The sequence below is a fragment of the Tachyglossus aculeatus genome, chromosome 6 (assembly GCF_015852505.1).
Source record: "Tachyglossus aculeatus isolate mTacAcu1 chromosome 6, mTacAcu1.pri, whole genome shotgun sequence".
Classification (NCBI taxonomy): domain Eukaryota; kingdom Metazoa; phylum Chordata; class Mammalia; order Monotremata; family Tachyglossidae; genus Tachyglossus; species Tachyglossus aculeatus.
Window position 1 is genome coordinate 44,008,536 of NC_052071.1, and position 19,783 is coordinate 44,028,318.

General features: G+C 49.3%; 1 protein-coding gene across 3 annotated transcripts in view; it reads left to right on the forward strand.

The window, feature by feature from the left end:
- LOC119930099 (Krueppel-like factor 5) overlaps positions 1 to 19,290 on the forward strand; it is an 84,714-nt gene extending 65,424 nt beyond the window's left edge. For all 3 annotated transcript variants that reach the window (XM_038748562.1, XM_038748563.1, XM_038748564.1), the window contains exons 3-5: positions 1,474 to 2,383; positions 8,523 to 8,582; positions 15,490 to 19,290. In XM_038748562.1, the coding sequence (XP_038604490.1) occupies positions 1,474 to 2,383; positions 8,523 to 8,582; positions 15,490 to 15,668 (1,149 nt within the window). In that variant the 3' untranslated portion in view covers positions 15,669 to 19,290. The remainder of the gene's footprint in view (positions 1 to 1,473; positions 2,384 to 8,522; positions 8,583 to 15,489) is intronic.
- The last annotated feature ends 493 nt before the right edge of the window (positions 19,291 to 19,783 follow it).

Consider the following 19,783-nt stretch of genomic DNA (forward strand, 5'->3'; position numbering starts at 1 on the left):
AGGCTCTTTCCCACTGAGCCACGGAGGGAGGACAGGGCTTGAATCCCCATTTCACGGATGAGAAAACTGAGGCACAGAGACATTAACTGACCTTCCCAAGGTCATGCAGCAGGGAAGTGCCAGAGCCAGGATTAGAACCCAGTGCTCTGACTCTCAGGCTGGTGCACTTTCCACTAGGCCATTCCGCATTTAATCTAAAATGGGTTCTTCCTCTCCTCTCCACCCCCGCCCCTTTCGTAGCGACTCGGAAAACGACAGGCCCTTGGATTCCAGCCCTGGTTCTGCCCCTGATTCAAGACCGTTTCTAATAATAATAATAATAATAATAATACTTAATAATGATGCCATTTGTTAAGTGCTTACTGTTCTAAGTGCTGGGACTTGTTACTATGTTCTAAGCACTGGGGTAGAGACAGGTTAATCGGTTGGACACATTCCCTATCCCATATGGGGCTCACAGTCTCAATACCCATTTTACAGATGAGGCAACTGAGGCCCAGAGAAGTGAAGTGACTTGCCCAAGGGCACACAGCAGACAGGTGGCGGAGCTGGGGTTAGAACCCGTGACCTTCTGATTACCAGGCCCATGCTGTATCGACTACACCATGCTGCTTCTGGGTTCCAAACTTCCTCTCTTTATAAGAAAAATCTCTAAAGCTTCCAAAGGGCCTGAACACACTCAAGGAGGAAATTGTCACATGGGGATAATCTGGGTGAACCTTAAATGAATATCCATCTGTTGCCTGGGCATTTCCAAGGACCAGGCAGGGATGACCATGGTTCTTTGGGAGAAGCTGGGATGCTCCCTTAGAGAATAATGAAAATTGCTATTTTATTATTATTATTATTAATAAGGTATTTGTTAAGTGCTTACTATGTGCCAGGCACTGTTCTAAGCGCTGGGGTGGATGCAAACAAATTGGTTTGGACTGTGTGTTAAGTAAGCACTTGATAAATGCCATCATTATTATTATTTTTATGAAACAGCAGGCAAGTGGCAGAGCTGGGATTAGAACTCTTGACTCCCAGTTGGAAAATTAGACCATCCTACTGCCTACTAAATGAATGTGCTTATCATATGACTGACTAAACTTAACAGGCGTCAGTTTTGCAAGGAGATCAATTGTTGTTGGAACCGATCAGAGGGACGCCTCTCCCCTGCACCATGTGGGGCTCCCAGTCTCAATCCCCGTTTTCCAGCTGAGGCAATTGAGGCCCAGAGAAGTGAAGTGACTGGCCCAAGATCACACAGTAGAGGATTAGGACCCATGATGTAAGGAAGGGAAGGGGCTTGACTCTCTTGTCAGTCTTCTCCTGAGGGAGGGAGTGGCGATTGCAGACATGATGTTGTTCTTTCCCCCATGCCACGCCTTTCGCACGCCTCCCTCGCCTGCTGCCGAACTCAAGGGTGTTTTGGGTTGTGTTTCTGTTGCCGTTCCTCCTTTCCCCCGCTTCCTTCCCTCCTATTCCCAGGCCCAGGCTGAAATGGACAAATACCTGACCGGCCCGCTGCCCCCCGAGTCTTTGCTGGCCGACAAGAAATACCGCCGGGAGAGCGCCTCGGTGGTGGACGAGTTCTTCTCCACGGACAAGGGCCCCTCCGCGCCGTACAGCGTGAACATCAACGTGATCCTGCCGGACACCACCCACCTGCGCACGGGCCTCTACCGGCCCCCGAAGCCTCTCCCGGCCTTCCCGCAGATCAAGACGGAGCCCGGCACCGGCTTCGCCCAGCCCTGCCCCGCTGCGGCCTCCGCCACCCAGACCCTGCCGGACTTCACCAGCGTCTTCAGCATGCCGCAGTCGGTGGCGGTGAACAACATCTTCATCAAGCAGGAGATGGCGGGGGAGATGGCCCTGTCTGGCGGCCCGCCACCCACCCCGCTCTATCCGCTGCCCATGGGCGGGGGAGGCCTGGGGGCGGGCGACGTGGCCATGGCCGGGCCTTCCCCAGGGGGCACTTCCACCATTAACAGTCTCGGTGGCATCGCCATGACGGCGGGGAGCACCGGGGCCTCCCTCCACCGACCCTCGCGGCCCAGCGGGCCGGTGAAGCCTTTTCAGCATCTCCCCCAGGGGCAGGGGAGCTTTGGGCTCCCTGGGCAGTACTACCCCACCCCGGGGGTCTCTCTGCCCCCCTCGCCCCCCAATTCCCAGCCTGGCAGCCCGGAGAATCAGCCCGAGCTGATCAACACCTTGTCGCCGCCGCCCTCCTACGAAGCCACATTCGGACTGAAGCTCGTGCAGTCGGCCCAGATCCACCCCATCCCCAACGGCCTGGGGACCCTCCCGCCGGGCCACGTGATCATGCAGGCCCCGAAATTCAACCGGCGGAACAATCCCGAGCTTGAGAAGAGGAGGATTCACCACTGTGATTATCCAGGTAACTCACGGGGCCATCTCAAGATCCTTCTGTCCGGCGTCCAGTTTTTCCTCTAAAGCAATCGCTAATAAAGATTTAATAGTCACGGTACTTGTTAAGTGCTGAGTATGGGCCTGTACTAGGTGCTGGGGTTGATACAAGTTAGATCGATGTGTGTCTTTTCATAAAGAACACGCACAGACACACACACACACACTTTAGGAAACAGGCTTGGGAGTCAGAAGGTCATGGTTTCGAATCCCGGCTCCGCTACTTGTCAGGTGTGTGACCTTGGGCAAGCCACTTAACTTCTCTGTGCCTCAGTTCCCTCATCTGTAAAATGGGGATGAAGACTGTGTGCCCCACAGGGGATAACCTGATCACCTTGTATTCCCCCCAAGTGCTTAGAACAGGGCTTGGCACATAGTAAGCGCTTAACAAATACCATTATTATTGTTATTAGGTTGAAAGCCGTGTTGCCCAGTGGAAAGAGCACTAAGTGCTTAATTAGGTTGGACACAGTCCCTGTCCTGCATGGGGTTCATGGTCTCAATCCGCATTTTACAGATGAGGTAACTAAGCGCTGGGGTAGATACAAGTTAATCAGGCTGGACACAATCTCTGTCACAGATGGGGCTCACAGTTTAAATAGAAGGGTGTAGGATTTAATCCCCATTTTGCAGAAGAGGAAACTGAGGCACAGAGAATTAAGTGACTGGCCCAAGGTCACACAGCAGGCAAAGCCAGGATTAGAAGCCAGCTCCTCCGACTCCCGAGTCCATGCTCTTTATGCTAGGCCATGCTGCTTCCTAATATTGGTTGTATGAGACAGGGAGGTGGATGGGATCCCAGCTTCACTTTTTGTATCCATGAGAGTCATCCTGGGTCCAAATGGAACATCTTATTCTCTTTATAATAATAATGATAATAATGATGATGGCATTTGTTAAGCGCTTACTATGTGCCAAGCACTGTTCTAAGTGCTGGGGGGTTACAAGATAGTCAGTTTGTCCCACGTGGGGCTCACAGTCTTAATCCCCATTTTACAGATGAGGTAACTGAGGCACAGAGAAGTTAAGTGACTTACCCAGAGTCACTCAGATGATAAGTGGTGGAGCTGGCATTAGAACCCATGACCTCTGATTCCAAAGCCTGTGCTCTTTCCACTGAGCCACGCTGCTTCTCCTAGTCGGAGGAACTAGGATTGAATCCCCATTTTACAGTTGAGGAAAATGAGGCAAATAATAATAATAATAATAATAATAATGGCATTTATTAAGCACTTACTATGTGCAAAGCACTGTTCTAAGTGCTGGGGTAGATACAAGGTAATCAAGTTGTCCCACGTGGGGCTCACAGACTTAATCCCCATTTTCCAGTTGAGGGAACTGAGGTCCAGAGAAGTTAAGTGACTTGCCCAAAGCCACACAGCTGACAAGTGGCGGAGCCGGGATTTGAACCCATGACCTCTGACTCCAAAGCCCGAGCTCTTTCCACTGAGCCATGCTGCTTCTCAAAGTGGCGAAGAGACTCCCGAACCCAGGCTCTTTCCTCTGAGCCACGCTGCTTCTCCATATTATGATATTTATGAAGTGCTTACTATGTTTCAAACATTCTTCTTAGGGCTGGGGAAGATACAAGTTAATCAGGTTGGACACAGTCCCCGTCTCACAGAAGTTTCACAGTCCAAGTAATAATAATAATAATAATGATGGCATTTATTAAGCACTTACTATGTGCAAAGCACTGTTCTAAGCGCTGGGGAGGTTGCAGGGTGATCAGGTTGTCCCACGTGGGGCTCACAGTCTTCATTCCCATTTTCCAGATGAGGTAACTGAGGCACAGAGAAGTGAAATGACTTGCCCAAAGCCACACAGCTGGCAATTGGCAGAGCCGGGATTTGAACCCATGACCTCTGATTCCAAAACCTGTGCTCTTTCCACTGAGCCATGCTGCTTCTCCTAGTAGGAGGACCTAGGATTGAATCCCCATTTTACAGTTGAGGAAAATGAGGCAAAGAGAAGCTGAGTGATCAGTAACCCCCTTCTAGACTGTAAGCTCAATCAATCAATCAATCAATCAATCATATTTATTGAGCGCTTACTGTGTTCAGAGCACTGTACTAAGTGCTTGGGAAGTCCAAGTTGGCAACATATAGAGACAGTCCCTACCCAACAGTGGGCTCACAGTCTAGAAGGGGGAGACAGAGAACAAAACCAAACATATTAACAAAATAAAATGAATAGATATGTACAAGTAAAATAAATAAATAAATAGAGTAAAAAATATGTACAAACATATATACATATATACAGGTGCTGTGGGGAAGGGAAGGAGGTAAGACGGGGCAGGGGGGAATGGTAAGCTCGTCATGGGCAGGGAACGTGTCTTCCAACTCTGTTATATTGTCCTCTCCCAAGCATTTAATAGTGTTCTGCACATAATAAATGCTCAATAAAAGTGACTGGTTGCCCAAGATTACCTTGGACAAGTTCACACAGCAAACCTTTGGAAGGGCCAGGATTAGAACCCAGGACTTCCGACTCCTGGGACCATGCTCTTTCCATTAGGTCAAACTACTTCTCAGCCTAAAGCATGTTACGGTTAAATGTTTTCTAGAGTAAATGTGTGTGTGTGTGTGTTTTTTATAAGAAGTTAAGATTCAAGTTTACCACAGAAGTCACAGATCAATCAATCAAGTGTTTACTATGTGGAGAGCACTGTACTAAGTGTTTGGAGTACAACGCAGTAGAATTAGCAGATACGTTCCCTGCCCATAATGAGCTTTCCATCCAGAGGCCCAGAAGGCTTAAGTCTTCTACAGGGACGACCCCTCTTATTTTTTTTTTTTATTTCGAGAGCCCCCGTCTCTCCACCAATGAGTGTAATCTAGGAAATTGCAATGTTAGCTCATGGTTGCGGTCTACCCCACAATTGCCCAAGGCCATTGTGTGCCCATCAATCAATCAATCAATCGTATTTATTGAGCGCTTACTGTGTGCAGAGCACTGTACTAAGCGCTTGGGAAGTACAAGTTGGCAACATATAGAGACGGTCCCTACCCAACAGTGGGCTCACAGTCTAGAAGTGCCCAGGGTGGCTCCAGTATGATAATAATGATCCAAGCTGGGCCATAGTTCTGTTCAAACAATCTAAGTCAATCAATGGAAGGCGTATTTCACTCTAAAAAATACATGATAATAATAATAATGATTATGGTACTTGTTCATTCATTCAGTCATTTATTGAGTGCTTACTACATGCAGAGCCCTGTAATAAGCGCTTGGAAAGGACAATTTGGCCACAAATAGCGACGATCCCTACCCAACAATTGGCTCACCTGTTTAGCGCTTACTATGTACCAGGCACTTTTCTAGACTATGAGCCCACTGTTGGGTAGGGACCGTCTCTATATGTTGCCAACTTGTACTTCCCAAGCGCTTAGTACAGTGCTCTGGACACAGTAAGCACTCAATAAATACGATTAAATGAAAGTGCTGGGGTAGATACACATTAGGTTGGACACAGTCCCTGTCCCACATAGGGTTCACACCCTTAGTCCCTATTATACAGGTGAGATAATTGAGGCCCAGAGAAGTGAAGTGATTTGCCCGAGGTCACCCAGCAGACAAGTACTGAGCCAGAATTCGAACCCATGACCTTCTGACTCTCAGGCCTGTGTGCTCTCCACTAAGTCACGCTGCTTCTCCAGTGATTTAAAATACCATTAAAGACGGGGAGGAGGAAGTTGACTAGGGTCTGACAAATCAGTGGAATTTATTTTTTAATCATTCTTATTGGGCTCTGAAGTGCATTCCTCAGGAGAAGAAAATGTTGAAAAATCCATGGTTAACACCTACCATTTAGGTTGCTGCTCCAGAGAATCAAAGAATTGAAAAAGAGGAGGCTGTAAGCTCCTCTCGCGGGAGGGCAGGGAATGTGTCTGCTAGTTCTGTTGTGTTGTACTCTCCCAAGCGCTTAGTACAGTGCTGTGCATGTAGTGAGCACTCAATAAATGCGATTGATTCGTTGATTGAGACAGGAGGAAAAAACTATTAAAGAGACAGAAGGAGAAAGAACAAGGCTAGTGTTAGCAAGGAGAAGGAACTCAGACCTGGGAGCCTTGCCTGGGCTTTGAATGGAAAAATTAGAAAAATATTTATCCCTAGGTGCTTCCATTCAAAAGGTAATAATAACAATAATAATTATGGTATTTGTTAAGCGCTTACTATGTGCCAAGCACTGTTCTAGGCTCTGGGATAGATACACGGTTTTCAGGTTGTCCCACATGGGGCTCGCAGTCTTAATCCCCATTTTCCAGATGAAGGAACTGAGGCACAGAGAAGTTAAGTGACAAGTGGCGGAGCCGGGATTAGAACCCACGACCTCTGACTCCCAAGCCCGTGCTCTTTCCACTCTTACAACCAGGAGGAGCCTATAGTCTGATAAATGTGGTAATAATAATAATAATAATAATAATAATAATAATAATAATAATGTTGGCATTTGTGAAGTGCTTACTATGTGCAGAGCACTGTTCTAAGCGCTGGGGGGGGGGGGGGAATACAAGCTGATCAAGTTGTCCCATGTGGTAATTGGATCTGACAGAAGCCTGCCACTTTGGGGAATCCTGCATCAGCTCCACATTCAGGATTAGGTTTGCTCTGAGATTTATGAGTTTTGTCTGTCTTTTTGATGGTTGGTCAGTGTGTTAAGGCCTTAAAAGTATTCATTCATTCATTCATTCAATCGTATTTATTGAGTCCTTAATGTGTGCAGAGCACTGCACTAAGCGCTTAGGAAGTACAAGTCAGCAACATGTAGAAACGGGTCCCTACCCAACAACGGGCTCACAGTCTAGAAGGCGGAGACAGACAGCAAAACAAAACGTGTTTTGTTCCCATTCATTCATTCATTCAATCGCATTTATTGAGCACTTACTGTGTGCAGAGCACTGTACTAAGCGCTTGGGAAGTACAATATAGAGACAGTCCCTACCCAACAGTGGGCTCACAGTCTAGAAGGGGGAAACAGGCAACAAAACAAAACATGTAGACAGGTGTCAAAATCGTCAGAATAAATAGAATTAAAGCTATATGCACATCATTAACCAAATAAATAGAATAGTAAATATGTGCAAGGCAGCAAGGCAATGCTGCTTCTCCTTTGCCATCAGCAGGAGAACTCTGTACAGGTGGGAATGTTGAGAAGCAGCATGTCTCAGTGGAAAGAGTACGGGCCCGAGAGTCAGAAGACTTGGGTTCGAGTACCGTCTCTGCCTCTTGTCTGTTGAGTGACCTTGTAGAAGTCCCCTATTCTCTCTGTACCTTAGTTTCCTCATCTATAAAATGGGGATTAAATACCCGTTGTCCCTCCTACTTAAGAGTGTGAGCCCCATGTGGGGCAAGGACTGTAATCCATCTAATCAACCCATATCGACCACAGTGCTTAGAAGAGTGCTTGACACAGGATAAGTGCTTAATAAAGACCATAATTATTATTAATTATGATCAGAGACGCCAGATTTGGCAATGGCTTCACCTGTTCATGGCTTTCTCCCCCTTGTCTCCGGTTAGCTTCTCAGTCAAACTCATTCCTGTTCCGGGGCGGTGAATCGGAAAAGCAGTGTGGCCTATTGGAAAGAGCAAAGGCCTGCGAGTCAGAAGGATCTGGGTTTTAAACCCAGCTCCGCTACTTGTCCGCTATGTGACCTTGGGCAAGTCATTTTACTTCTCTGTGCCTCAGTTACCACATCTGTAAAATGGAGGTCAAGACTGTGAGCTCTATGGGAGACAGGGACTGTGTCCAACCCGATTAGCTTGTATCTACCCCAGGGCTTAATACAGTGTCTTGCACATAATAGTCATAATTGTGGTTTTGTGAAGTGCTGACTATGTGCTAAACACTCTACTAAGCCCTAGGGTAGGTACAAGATGGGCAGATTCCACATAGGGCTCACAGTCTAAGTAGGAGAGAGACCAGGCATTGAATCCTCATTTTGCAGATGAGGGAATTGAGGCATAGAGAAGTAGGTGACTTGCCCAAGTTCACACAGGAAAGTGGCATAAAACCCTTAACAGATGCCATTAAAAATAAATGGCTAGGGTTCTTTCAAAATAGAGGTGTAAGAAAGTAACCCTTTTTTTCTCTTCTTTTGCAGGTTGTACAAAGGTTTACACCAAGAGCTCTCACCTGAAAGCCCACCAGAGAACCCACACAGGTAAATGTTCCTTTGCGGAAAGAGTGGCTTCTGGCAGATTGGGTGGAAAATTGCTCGTATCAAGAGTGTAAGCTCTCTGTGGGCTGGGAACGTGTCTGTGCTTCAGTGTTCTCTTGCAGGAAGCGGGTCTTCTGGGGGATTGGGTAGAAAATCGCTCACACCAAAAGTGTGAGCTTCCTGTGGGCAGAGAATGAGTCCGTGCTTCAGTTGTTTCTTTTAAGTGCTCAGACTTACCCCTAGAAGGTGCTCAATGACTACCATGACTACTATTACTAATATAGAGGTTTCCAAACTGTCAAAAGTTATCAGATACCCTGGGCTTCCTGGTTCTGACCAGATTTGGAAGTCTCTATCTAAGTGTAATTGCAGTAGCAGAAGTATTAATAATAATAATAATAATAATAATAATAATAATAATAATAATAATGGCATTATTTGTTAAGCGCTTACTGCCAATTGTCAGCTGTGTGACTTCACTTCTCTGGGCCTCAGTGACCTCATCTGTAAAATGGAGATGAAGACTGTGAGCCCCCCGTGGGACAACCTGTTCACCTTGTAACCCCCCAGTGCTTAGAACAGTGCTTTGCATGTAGTAAGCACTTAATAAATACCATTATTATTATTATTATTATGTGCCAAGCACTGTTCTAAGCATTAGGGTAGATACAAGGTTATCAGGTGGTCCCACATGGGACTCACAGTCTCAATCCCCATTTTACAGATGAGGGAAGCGAGGCAAAGAGAAGTTAAGTGACTTGTCCAAAGTCACAAAGCTGACAAGTGGCGGACCCGGGATTAGAACCCACAACCACTGACTCTCACGCCCGTGCTCTTTCCACTGAGCCACGCTGTATTAAGCTCTTCCTGAGAACAAAGCACTGTACAAAGTGCTGAGAAAGAGTCATGTCAGGACTAAAATCAGGTTGGACCTTGAAGTCATTATGGCTACCGGGAAGCCACTCTCTGCTGAAAGAAATCAGAAGGGAACAATGATAACAACTATAATAATTTTGGTCTTTGTTAAGCACTTACTCTATGCCAAGTGCCAGGGTAGATACAAGGCAGTCAGGTCCCTAAGCAGGAGGGAGAACAGATATTGAATCCCCACTTTGCAGATGAGAGAATTGAGGCAGAGAGAAGTTCAGTTATCCACCCAAGGTCACACAGCAGTAAGTGGAAAAGCCGGGATGAGAACCCAGGCCAGGGCTCTTTTCACTAGGCCGTGCCGCTTCTCCTGTTGCAGGGAATTTCCATTCCCTGCCTCCCTTGATTCCAGAGGGCAGCTCACTTCTGGGACAAAGAATGAATGGAGAGAAGCACAAACCGGGTTCCAGATCCTCCTGCTTATAAATATCTATATCGTGCATTCCCAACTCAGGCAGAAACGTGCCTCTAGAGCCCTTTGAATCAATTCTGAGAGCTTATCAGCTCTCCCGCCTATGCAGAACTCACTGTTCCCTGGGCCTGTTTATGGAAGTGTTGATCTTTAGTGCCTGCAATAAAGACGTCCCTGGCTCCACTTGCCCTTTTTTAATAGCAGTGAAAGACCACTAACTGGAGTCCTGACTGGGAATATTCTCCACACTTGGCCTTGCTCCTATCACCCCTTATCAGTTCCTTTGAAAGGCAATCAAAGTCATTATTATTTTCCAAAGTTGAGAATGTGAACCATTCCCGCTTAGGAGCAACCCCTCTGGCATTTGGGGTGAGGAGGGAAGGGCAGGGGGCATATCTGCCCCTCTGAGAGTGCCGGGAAGGGTTGGAGGAGGCCGAGGGAAGGCCTGGATTGCAGCAGGGATCCCGAGGATACGGTTTGGAGGCTCTTTGCTGGTCCTCCCCCTCGATAGCATCCATACCAGGAAAAGGAAGATCAACCTGTCTTTCTCTTCCTGTAGTTGATCCCCTAGCAGGCCCGGTCTCCTTGGGCAAGTCACTTCACTTCTCTGTGCCTCAGTTAACCTGAACTGAGGGATTAAGACTGTGAGCCCCATGTGGGACCCGGACTGTGTCCAACCTGTCCACCCCAAGGCTTAATACAGTGCCTGGCACATAATTAGCACTCAGCAAATACCACAGTTATTATTATTATTGTATCGGCCATGGGATTGGTGCTCTTGGTGAAGTTTTAGCCCCAGAACCCAAAGAGCAGTTTTTTCTACAACAGATGGACCAAACTTAGGCCCAGGAGAGGTAAAGGCAACTGGCCAGTGGCCGTTCTTGGCACCAAGCCCAGTGGCCCCAAGGCCGTCCGAGCCCTCTTCGGGATCCCAGGTGCTTCCGAGAACTCGTGAAAGACTTTGTCTTCCAACTCTGTCCGTAAACCCAAGCCAGGGGGAATGCAGAGAAGGAGTTGCTGAAGCAGCTGCAGGGGAGGACAGGACCCTGGCTCACCTTCCTGAGGGGTCACTGACTTTGTCCAACTGCTCAGAAAGTGAGGCTGCCTAGCTCTCTGGCCAGGACTCTATAGAGACGCGACTCCAGATAAATAAAGGGAGCAGAAGGGGAGGTTTCTGGCAGTCAGTTCCCTCTCCCCTTTTTTTACAATGGACGATGCATTGGAGAAAGAAAAGAAAATTGATTTTGCAACAGCTTTCTTCAGCTCAGGTGGTATTATTGTTCCTAATGATGCATTGCCCCAGTGAAGGGTGTGTGTGTGTGTGTGTGTGTGTGTGTGTGTGTGTGTGTTTGTGTGTGTGTGTGTGTGTGTGTGTGTGTGTGTGTGTGTGTGTTAGGTTGCAGGTTGAAATACAACTGGAGATATTCCTCTTCCTCCTCCTCTCCTCTTCTTCCTTCACCTCTCAATTTTTCTCCCCTCCTCTTCCTTTCCCCCACTTCTTCCTCTTATTTCTCCTCCTTTTCCTCCTCTTTTTACTCTCCTCCTTCCTCCTCTCCTCTTCCACCTCCTCCTTCTCCTCCTTTTCTTATTTCTCTCTCATCCCCCTCACTTCTCCTCCTCTCCTTTCTCCTCCTCCTCTTCTTTCCCTTCTCCTCCTCCTTTTCCTCCTCCTCCTCTTCTTTCCTCCTTCCTCCTCCTCCCCCTCCTGCTCCTCCTGCTCCTCTATGTATTCCTTTTCCAGCCCACCTAACCCCGACCACCAAGGCAAAGAGATGGGTGATGAAACTGGCAGTTTCAGCAGGCTAAGCATGATGTCTTCATTCATTGAAGAGAGAGCTGAAAATAAAGGCCACCCAATATAAAAAATGCACGACTGACTGAATTCCCCTGCCAAACTTTTGTTGCTCAACCCAGAAGCCTGAGGATCCTAGTAGAATAGAGTCAGTTTCTGAGTCTGCTCCCCTTGCCCTCCTCCAGTGCTCTACTGATACTTCCCAAATTGGTATAAACCAGGCATTGAGTCCTCTCCCTGCCCACAAAAACCCCCCCAAAACTCATCACTTTGCCAACAGCCTTTTCAAAATGAGGCCCTAGGCTAATGGCATCCCTTTTGGTCTGCAGTAGGCAGCTGGAAATTATTTATCAAGCCCCATAAGATCCTAGCCTGTCTGTAGGACTAATGATGAGCTTTCTCCCTGGGGCTTGAGGGGTTCATAGGCATTTGCCAATCATCCGTACAGTAGAGCAAAGTGGTGGAAAGCTCCAGCCTTCTGTAATCAATCCCTTGTGATTGGTCTGTTGGCCCAGGACCCCTTGAGCTTGGGGGAGGGAAGGAGGTGAGGTTGCCCATAGACGCCAACCACCACATGGGCACCATTGTGAGATTAAATATCTAACCGAGACCCCCACTGGCCCACCTCCCAGGGAGCAGGATGCCAGTCAGCCTCATTGTTTGAGGCCGCCCTGCCGTGGTGTCCCCAGGAAAAAGAGCCAGTTCCCCGGACAATGGAAAACATTTTTATTTTCAGATGGGGCCGATCGGCCCTTTATTGTTTGAGAACTGGGGGCCTCCCCTGGTGGGGGCTGACCTAGCGGAGACTGACCTCCTGGAGACAATGGTTCTGGCCCAAAGGGGTAAAAGGCGGCCTTGGCGATTTGCTTTAGAGAGCGAAAGCGAAGCTCCCCGCCTCTAGATGCCAAAGGCGGGACATTTCGAACTGCTCCGCCATTCCTTCCTCAGCCCCTGGCCGCCGACCCGATCCCGTTGTCCACCTGAGAAATGCTTGGAGTTGTGATGGTGCTCCTGACCCATCCTCCTTTCTGACCAATTCTCCTCTGACCATTGCCATCCCGCAGGTGGTCGGAGGCCAAAAGCAGCCCCGAGCGGATCGTATGTGTGCACGTGTGTATTCCGTGTTGTCCGGGGAGGTTGGTTGGCACGTGTGTGAGCCACATCCCTGCCCACGCATGTGTTTTGACTGCACCCCGTTGGCTGGGGTTGGGTTATCAGCCTCAGCATGCGTCCTACCGATTCTCATTCATTCATTCAATCGTATTTATTGAGCGCTTACTGTGTGCAGAGCACTGTACTAAGCCCTTGGGAAGTACAAATAGACAACATGTAGAGACAGTCCCTACCCAACAAGAGGCTCACTGTCTAGAAGGGTGTCTCCCCGTGTTTCCGCGTGTGTTGGGGACACGGCTGTGCACACGTCTTGGAGGCGGGGGGAGGAGGTTCTGTGGCCGTGGGCACAAGCACATACCGTCTGTGAACGTGTGCCTGCATGTTTGTGTGCATGGCCTGGGACACTTGAGCGCATGTGTTTGTTTTTCAGCGCATACATGCTTGGCGTGTACGTGCATCGGAGTTGGTTTTTTTTTTCCAGTTGCCTGTAATTGGCCAATGAAATGTTAAATATTTGAGGTCAGGAAAGTCAGCAAATTCCCTGAACTCTGTCTGGTTGTTCAGGCTATTAAACGGCGAGGGCTAATATTTGAGGGAACCACACCCAACTCCGGCAAGGGCTGCTGCTTGTAGTACAGAGTTCAGCTCAGTTTCCCTGGGCAGGTGGGACGGAATCAAAGCCTCTCAGTTCCCTCCTGGCTCCTGTTCCTATCCAACAGGCTTAGGCTTTGCGCCTCCGGAAGATTCCTCGGTAGAGGTTTGGACCGATCCACTCAGAGAGCCTGGGGTTCATCTACACCCCGGACAACCCCAGAGTCCTGGACGCAGGCCGATTGTACGGGGCGATGGCCGGAGGGCACACATTCTCCATAACCAGGGCAGGAATGTTCTTTCTCTCTGAGTGCTGCTGACGGGGAGAAGAGAGGGCTTGAGTTAAGCACACGTAGTTTCTTAGCCATTTTGGCAGCGAGAGAAAATTAGCGTAAAACGCGGCCTGCCCTTGGGTTGATCTGGGACCGGTGCCGGAAGGAAGCCGGAATCGGGCCTGAGATCGGCTCGGAACGAGAAAAAGTTGCGGGATAGATGTTCCCAGGTGGTGGGGCTGGCTGGTAGACCCATCCTCAGCCCCTGTCTCCTACGGCCTCCTTGGTGACATCAGTTGCAGCCCCACTTCTCCTACTTTCCTGCTACCTGTGGCATGTATTAAGCGCTCACTATGTGCCAAGCACTGTACTAAGCACTAGGTTAGATACAACGCATGTAGATCGGACATAGTCCCTGCCCTATGTAGGGTTCACAGTCTAGGGGGACGGGAGGACAGGCATTTTATCCCCATTTTTATATACGTGGAAATACAGGTACGGAGAAGTTAAGTGATTTTGCCCATAGTCACACAATGGAAAAATGGCAGAGAGGGATTAGAACCTAGGTTTTCTCGCTCCCAGGCCTGTGCTTTTTCTACTAGGCTGGGCGGTGAGGCTCTGAGGTACAAGCAGCCCCTCTTTTCCCGCACCTTCCTTTGTAAACCTGCTCTCCCTCATGGAGGGGCGGAGGGGAGGGTACTTATTGAGTGCTGACTATATGTGGGTCACTGGGCTGAGCACTTCTCAGAGTACAACAGAATAAAGACACATGCTCCCTACCTTCTCCACTTAGTCTGTCTGTGCCCTCTTGTTCCAGACTTCCACATGATCAATTAATAAATCAATAATGATAATAATAATAGTATTTGTTAAGCACTTACTATGTGCCAAGCACTGTTCTAAGCACTGGGGTAGATACAAGGTAATCAGGTTGTCCCACGTGGAGCTCACAGTCATAATCCCCATTTTACAGATGAGGGAACTGAGGCCCAGAGAAGTTAAGTCACTTGCCCAGGGTCACAAAGCAGACAAAGTAATGATGGTAGTTATTAAGTGCTTACTATGTGTCAAGCACTGTTCTAAGTGCTGGGGTAGATACAACGTAATCAGGTTGGACACAGACCTTGTCCCAAATGGGGCTGACACTCTTAATCCCCATTTTACAGATGAGGTAACTGAGGCCCAGAGAAATTAGGTGACTTGCCCAAGGTCACAGAGCAGACAAGTGGCAGATCTGGGATTAGGACCCACGACCTTCTTACTCCCAATCCCGTGCTCTATCCGTTACGCCATGCTGCCTCTCAACCACTGGTATTTACTGAGTTCTTACCGTGATGTACTAAGCACTTGGGAGAGTTGGTAGACACGATCCCTACCCTCCAAGGAGCTTCCACCCCAAAAGTTCAGAAAGCCACAGGCCTCCAGGATTTGAGCGTAAAGTGGGGTAGGGTGGAGGAATAATAATAATAATAATAATGGTATTTGTTAAGCGCTTACTGTGTGCAAAGCACTGTTCTAAGCGCTGGGGAGGTTACAAGGTGATCAGGTTGTCCCATGGGGGGCTCACAGTTTTAATCGCCATTTTACAGATGAGGGAACTGAGGCCCAGAGAAGTTAAGTGACTTGTCCAAAGTCACACAGCTGACAGTTGGCGGAGCCGGGATTTGAACCCATGACCTCTGACTCCCAAGCCCGGGCTCTTTCCACTGAGCCACGCCGCTGAGGAAGGGAGGGGCAGCCGCTGAGTTGGGTTGGCTGGCTTCTCCTCAGTCCGAAACTCACTCCGGTGCTATTTCCCCACAGGAGAGAAGCCGTACAAATGCACCTGGGAAGGCTGCGACTGGCGCTTCGCCCGGTCCGACGAGCTCACCCGACACTACCGGAAGCACACGGGGGCCAAGCCCTTCAAGTGTGCCGCTTGCGGGCGCTGCTTCTCCCGCTCCGACCACCTGGCTCTCCACATGAAGAGGCATCAGAACTAAGTGTCACCCCCCCAACCACCTCTCCCGGCCCTGACCCCAGCCCACGGGGGGATCCCCTCCTTCCTCCTCCGCCGGCGGACAACTCCTCTCGGACCCTAAGACCATCGCTGAGCTGTGAACCGGCACCAGTTGCGACGGTTCCAGGACAGGTTCCCACACACAGGGGAAGAGACTGACTTACACCCACCGGACCAGCCCGAATTCCCCCTTTTTTTTCCCTCCTTAAACATATGTCCTAATCAAGGGGACTTGAAAAAAATATATATCTAGCGGCAAAGACCCCACCCACACAGAGGAAGCCTTCTTTGGACTATAAAGCACTTCATTTTCGAGTAACTGCTATTTATTGTCACTCGGGATCGACTTCTGCATTGTCGTCAAGCTCGCAGTTGGAGAGAGGTCTCTGGCCGCTACCCACCCGTTGCCCTGCCCTTGAACTGGTCGAATGGTGGGAAGGGGCAGACCAGTGATCTGGGGGCATCGTGAGGGGCTTATCAGTGTGGCATCGGCTGTGTCCCGGCTACCGGCGCCCGGCCCAAGCAACGGACACAGGATCCAGGACATGGCTCAGCCCCTAAGCTGGAGCCGAGATGTGGTTGCCACTGCCACGGCTCAGTGGTAGGGTCGATTTGAGCCACCCTGTCCCCCCGAGGATTCTGCACTCGTGATTATCGGTGATTGATTCCCGTTTGGGCTGCTTTTCCACCCTCCTCCTCCTCCTCCTCCTCCTCTCCACCTCCCTTAGAGACTCTCCCTGGTGGATTATCTGCTTCTCTCGAGTTGCCAGTTTGGGAAGAAGCAAATCTGGGGTGGGCTAGGACTGCCGGGGGCCTAGAAGACATCACAGTACGAGCCTTTCCCCAGATGGAACCCACTGAACAAAGCCAGCACTGGGCCAAGCTGCTACTGATTCCAGAGGACAACACTGGCCGCGGTCCCACCCCGTCCCCCCCGCGCCCAGGCTGACCACCTGGGGAAAGTCCAGCAGAGACTCTTCTCTTGTTTTTGGTGGGAAAGGGATGGGGGAAGTGGCTGATGACATCAAGCTCCTTGGAATTGATTTGGGGGGATGGATTGCAGCTTCTCTTGGCACTCATTTCTGGGGTACAGATGGAAGTTCTCTTCCTAAGATGGCAAGACTACAATGTGTGCCACCCCAGATTCCATCTGGACCAGGTGACTCTCTGAGGGGCTTCAAGGGATCGGACACGGCAGGGGGCATCTTTAAAGGAAAAGACTTGTTTTTCCAGAAGCCCCGTTCTTCCTCCAGCTGGCAAACCCCTGCAAAGACCCGGCTGCCTTTTTCCTTTTGTGAAAGCGGCTTCGAACACAGCATCTCAGTCACGGTAGTCTAAGATGTCAAATTAGCAATCCAAAAAACCTACCTCACCGGTTGATTCCTTAAGGCTTTTAGGAGCTGTCTCGTCTTCCTTAGAACAGCAAAGCATTCAGTGTACTCGTAGCTGTTCTTCTGATGCCTATAAAGTGTTGACCACCCCTGGGACAAGTAACGGTTATACTTTCTTAAGCAGCTATCATGTAAAAAAAAAAGTGTAATTATGTTCTGTTCACATCTGGGACACAGTAAATGGTGTAGCCAGTTTTATGTAGAGTGACGGCAATGTAGATGTCCCCGGCAAACAGTGTAAGTAATGTACATATGTGATATAATTCCAAAGGGCCCTGAAAAAGCAAAATGCTAGGACAACAGATCTTTTAGAGGCTTAAAACACTGGATGCCGTTGTTGACCGGTGAAGATGACGGCCCCGGGCACTCTTCGAGACAAAGGGGCACATGCTGCCGGTTCGAGGGTCCTGCAAACGGGTGGACGAGGCATGGTCTTCCCTTCAGCAGTGTTTGGGTGAACCGCATTGAAGCACTTGTATCAGTAACAACCCAGCTTGCCTGTCCCGCCGATGAGGTGAGTGAGACAAGGAGGGAGACTAGGGAGAAAGCAGAAGTATAGGCCGCGAACACTTTCCAACCAAGATGGCTCAGTGCCATCAATAATCATCTCTAAGGGATTGTGTCTGGGAAGAAGGGTGGTGCCCCGTCTAGTTCCTAGACTGTACTGGGAGCTTTTGTGTCCGTTTCTAAATTTTCAGTGCCGTGGCTCCTGCCACCGGGTTCCATGGCTCAAACATCACAGGGACCCGGGAAGAAAATGCAAAGGATATGGAGCAATCGCTAGGGCCAGGGTATCCCTCTAGGTTTGGCTAACATTGAGATGCCATCTGTGCATCTTTTCCAATGTGTTGGATGTGCCTAGTTGCACACTAAATGACTGGGACAGAAAGTCCTGTCGGTTGACTCGGTGGGAATTGACGCCCGCCAGTGAGGAGATGGTGCTGATTTTCCAGGGAACAATCCCAGAAGGCACTGGGGGAGATTCGCCTCTGGTTCTTGAAGGCCTAGAAAGTTGGCTCCATTCGGAGTCCGAGCAGGCCAGAGTGCCCATCGACCCATCGCACCGAATGAGCTCACACATGTTTGTACCATCTTCCTCGTTCTCGTGTTGAGGTGTCCAGGTTCTATTTAATTTTTCCTGTGGAGGTTAAGAGTAGTATTCGCAGAATCAATCAATCAATCGATCGTATTTATTGAGCGCTTACTAAGTGCAGAGCACTGTACTAAGCGCTTCTACTAAGCGCAGAACACAACGGGCCCTTCGTAAACTGTAAATTAAGGTGGAGGAAAGATTAGGATGAACCCAACTTCATTCAGCCCACCGAGTTGAAAGCTTTCAGGGCAGATGGTCAGGCTGACGGTCAGCTCGTTGACAGGAAGAATGATTGCCATATGGCCCATGGAGGAACTCCGTTGAGAGAGATTGGGAGAGGGAGAATAAGGACCATTCTAAGGCCCCCAGTTAACTCCAAGGAGATAAGAGCAGTTTGAGTCAGCAGGAATGATGCTCACCGAACCAAGTTCACAGTGCTCGAGGACCACTTGCTGTAGCAGCCTAACGCCCCTCTCTCTCCTCAGTCGATCGGGAGTTCGGTTTTCCCGGAAAGAAGGAAGCCAGGACAGCGGTGTGGTTTCGGCTCAGCTCAAAGCTGTCCTTGTCTGGGAGCTTATTTGAAGTCAACACGGAGGCCGGGGATCGGTGGGATAACGGCTATTAATGTGGTCATTCCACTGTCTCCTTTACCGGTATCTCCAAGTGCCGAGTCGAGGGATGGAGGGAAAACAGTGAAGTGGTTAGTCCCGTTCAGAGCTGGACACTAAATTTGCTTGCCCATGGGAAGTCTTCACCATGCATTCGAGTTTGGAGAGGAGCCTTCTCACTGTTCCCATCCTCTTGACTGAGTTTCAGTGGGAATCTGGAGAGCTTGGGTTGCAGGAAACCAGGCTACTTCTTTTTAGGCTTACCTGCCATGACCTTATTCAAAGAATTCACCCTCGGCTCCAGCTTTCCCCACTGGTAGCTGTTTCCAAGGCCGGGAAGAGAGACCACTAAAAGGCAGTGAATTACCTGAGTTGTTCATCCTCCCTCTGCCACTCTTCCTTCTGATGGGTAGGATTCAAGGGGTCAGAGCTGGGCAGAAAGGGGAAAACTAGTAGAGCCATGTACAAATCCCCTAAGAGAAGCAGCGTGGCTCACTGGAAAGAGCACGGGCTTTGGAGTCAGAGGTTATGGGTTCAAATCCCAGCTCTGCCAACTGTCAGCTGTGTGACTTTGGGCAAATCATCTAACCTCTCTGTGCCTCAGTTACCTCATCTGTAAAAATGGGGATTAAAACTCTGAGCCCCCCGTGGGACAACCTGATCACCTTTGTAACCTCCCCAGCGCTTAGAACAGTGCTTTGCACATAGTAAGTGCTTAACAAATGCCATTATTATTATTATTATAAGGAAGACGTATTGGCACTCTGGATGGCAGAATAGAACCAGGCTTATTCACCAAGGAGGTGGGCCCCAGCTATGCACTATGAAAAGTTCTTGAATGCATCAGGCTACCATCTTTAATTTCCCCATTCTGTCACGTGGCAGTAATGGAGCTGGGGTGGGGGGCAAGGGAGGCCCCTAGAATGGGGGTGAGATCTCCGGTCTGGGTGCCAGCATTTTGGATTTCGTTGTTCCTTCAAACTTAATGATGGTAGCTGCCAAAGTT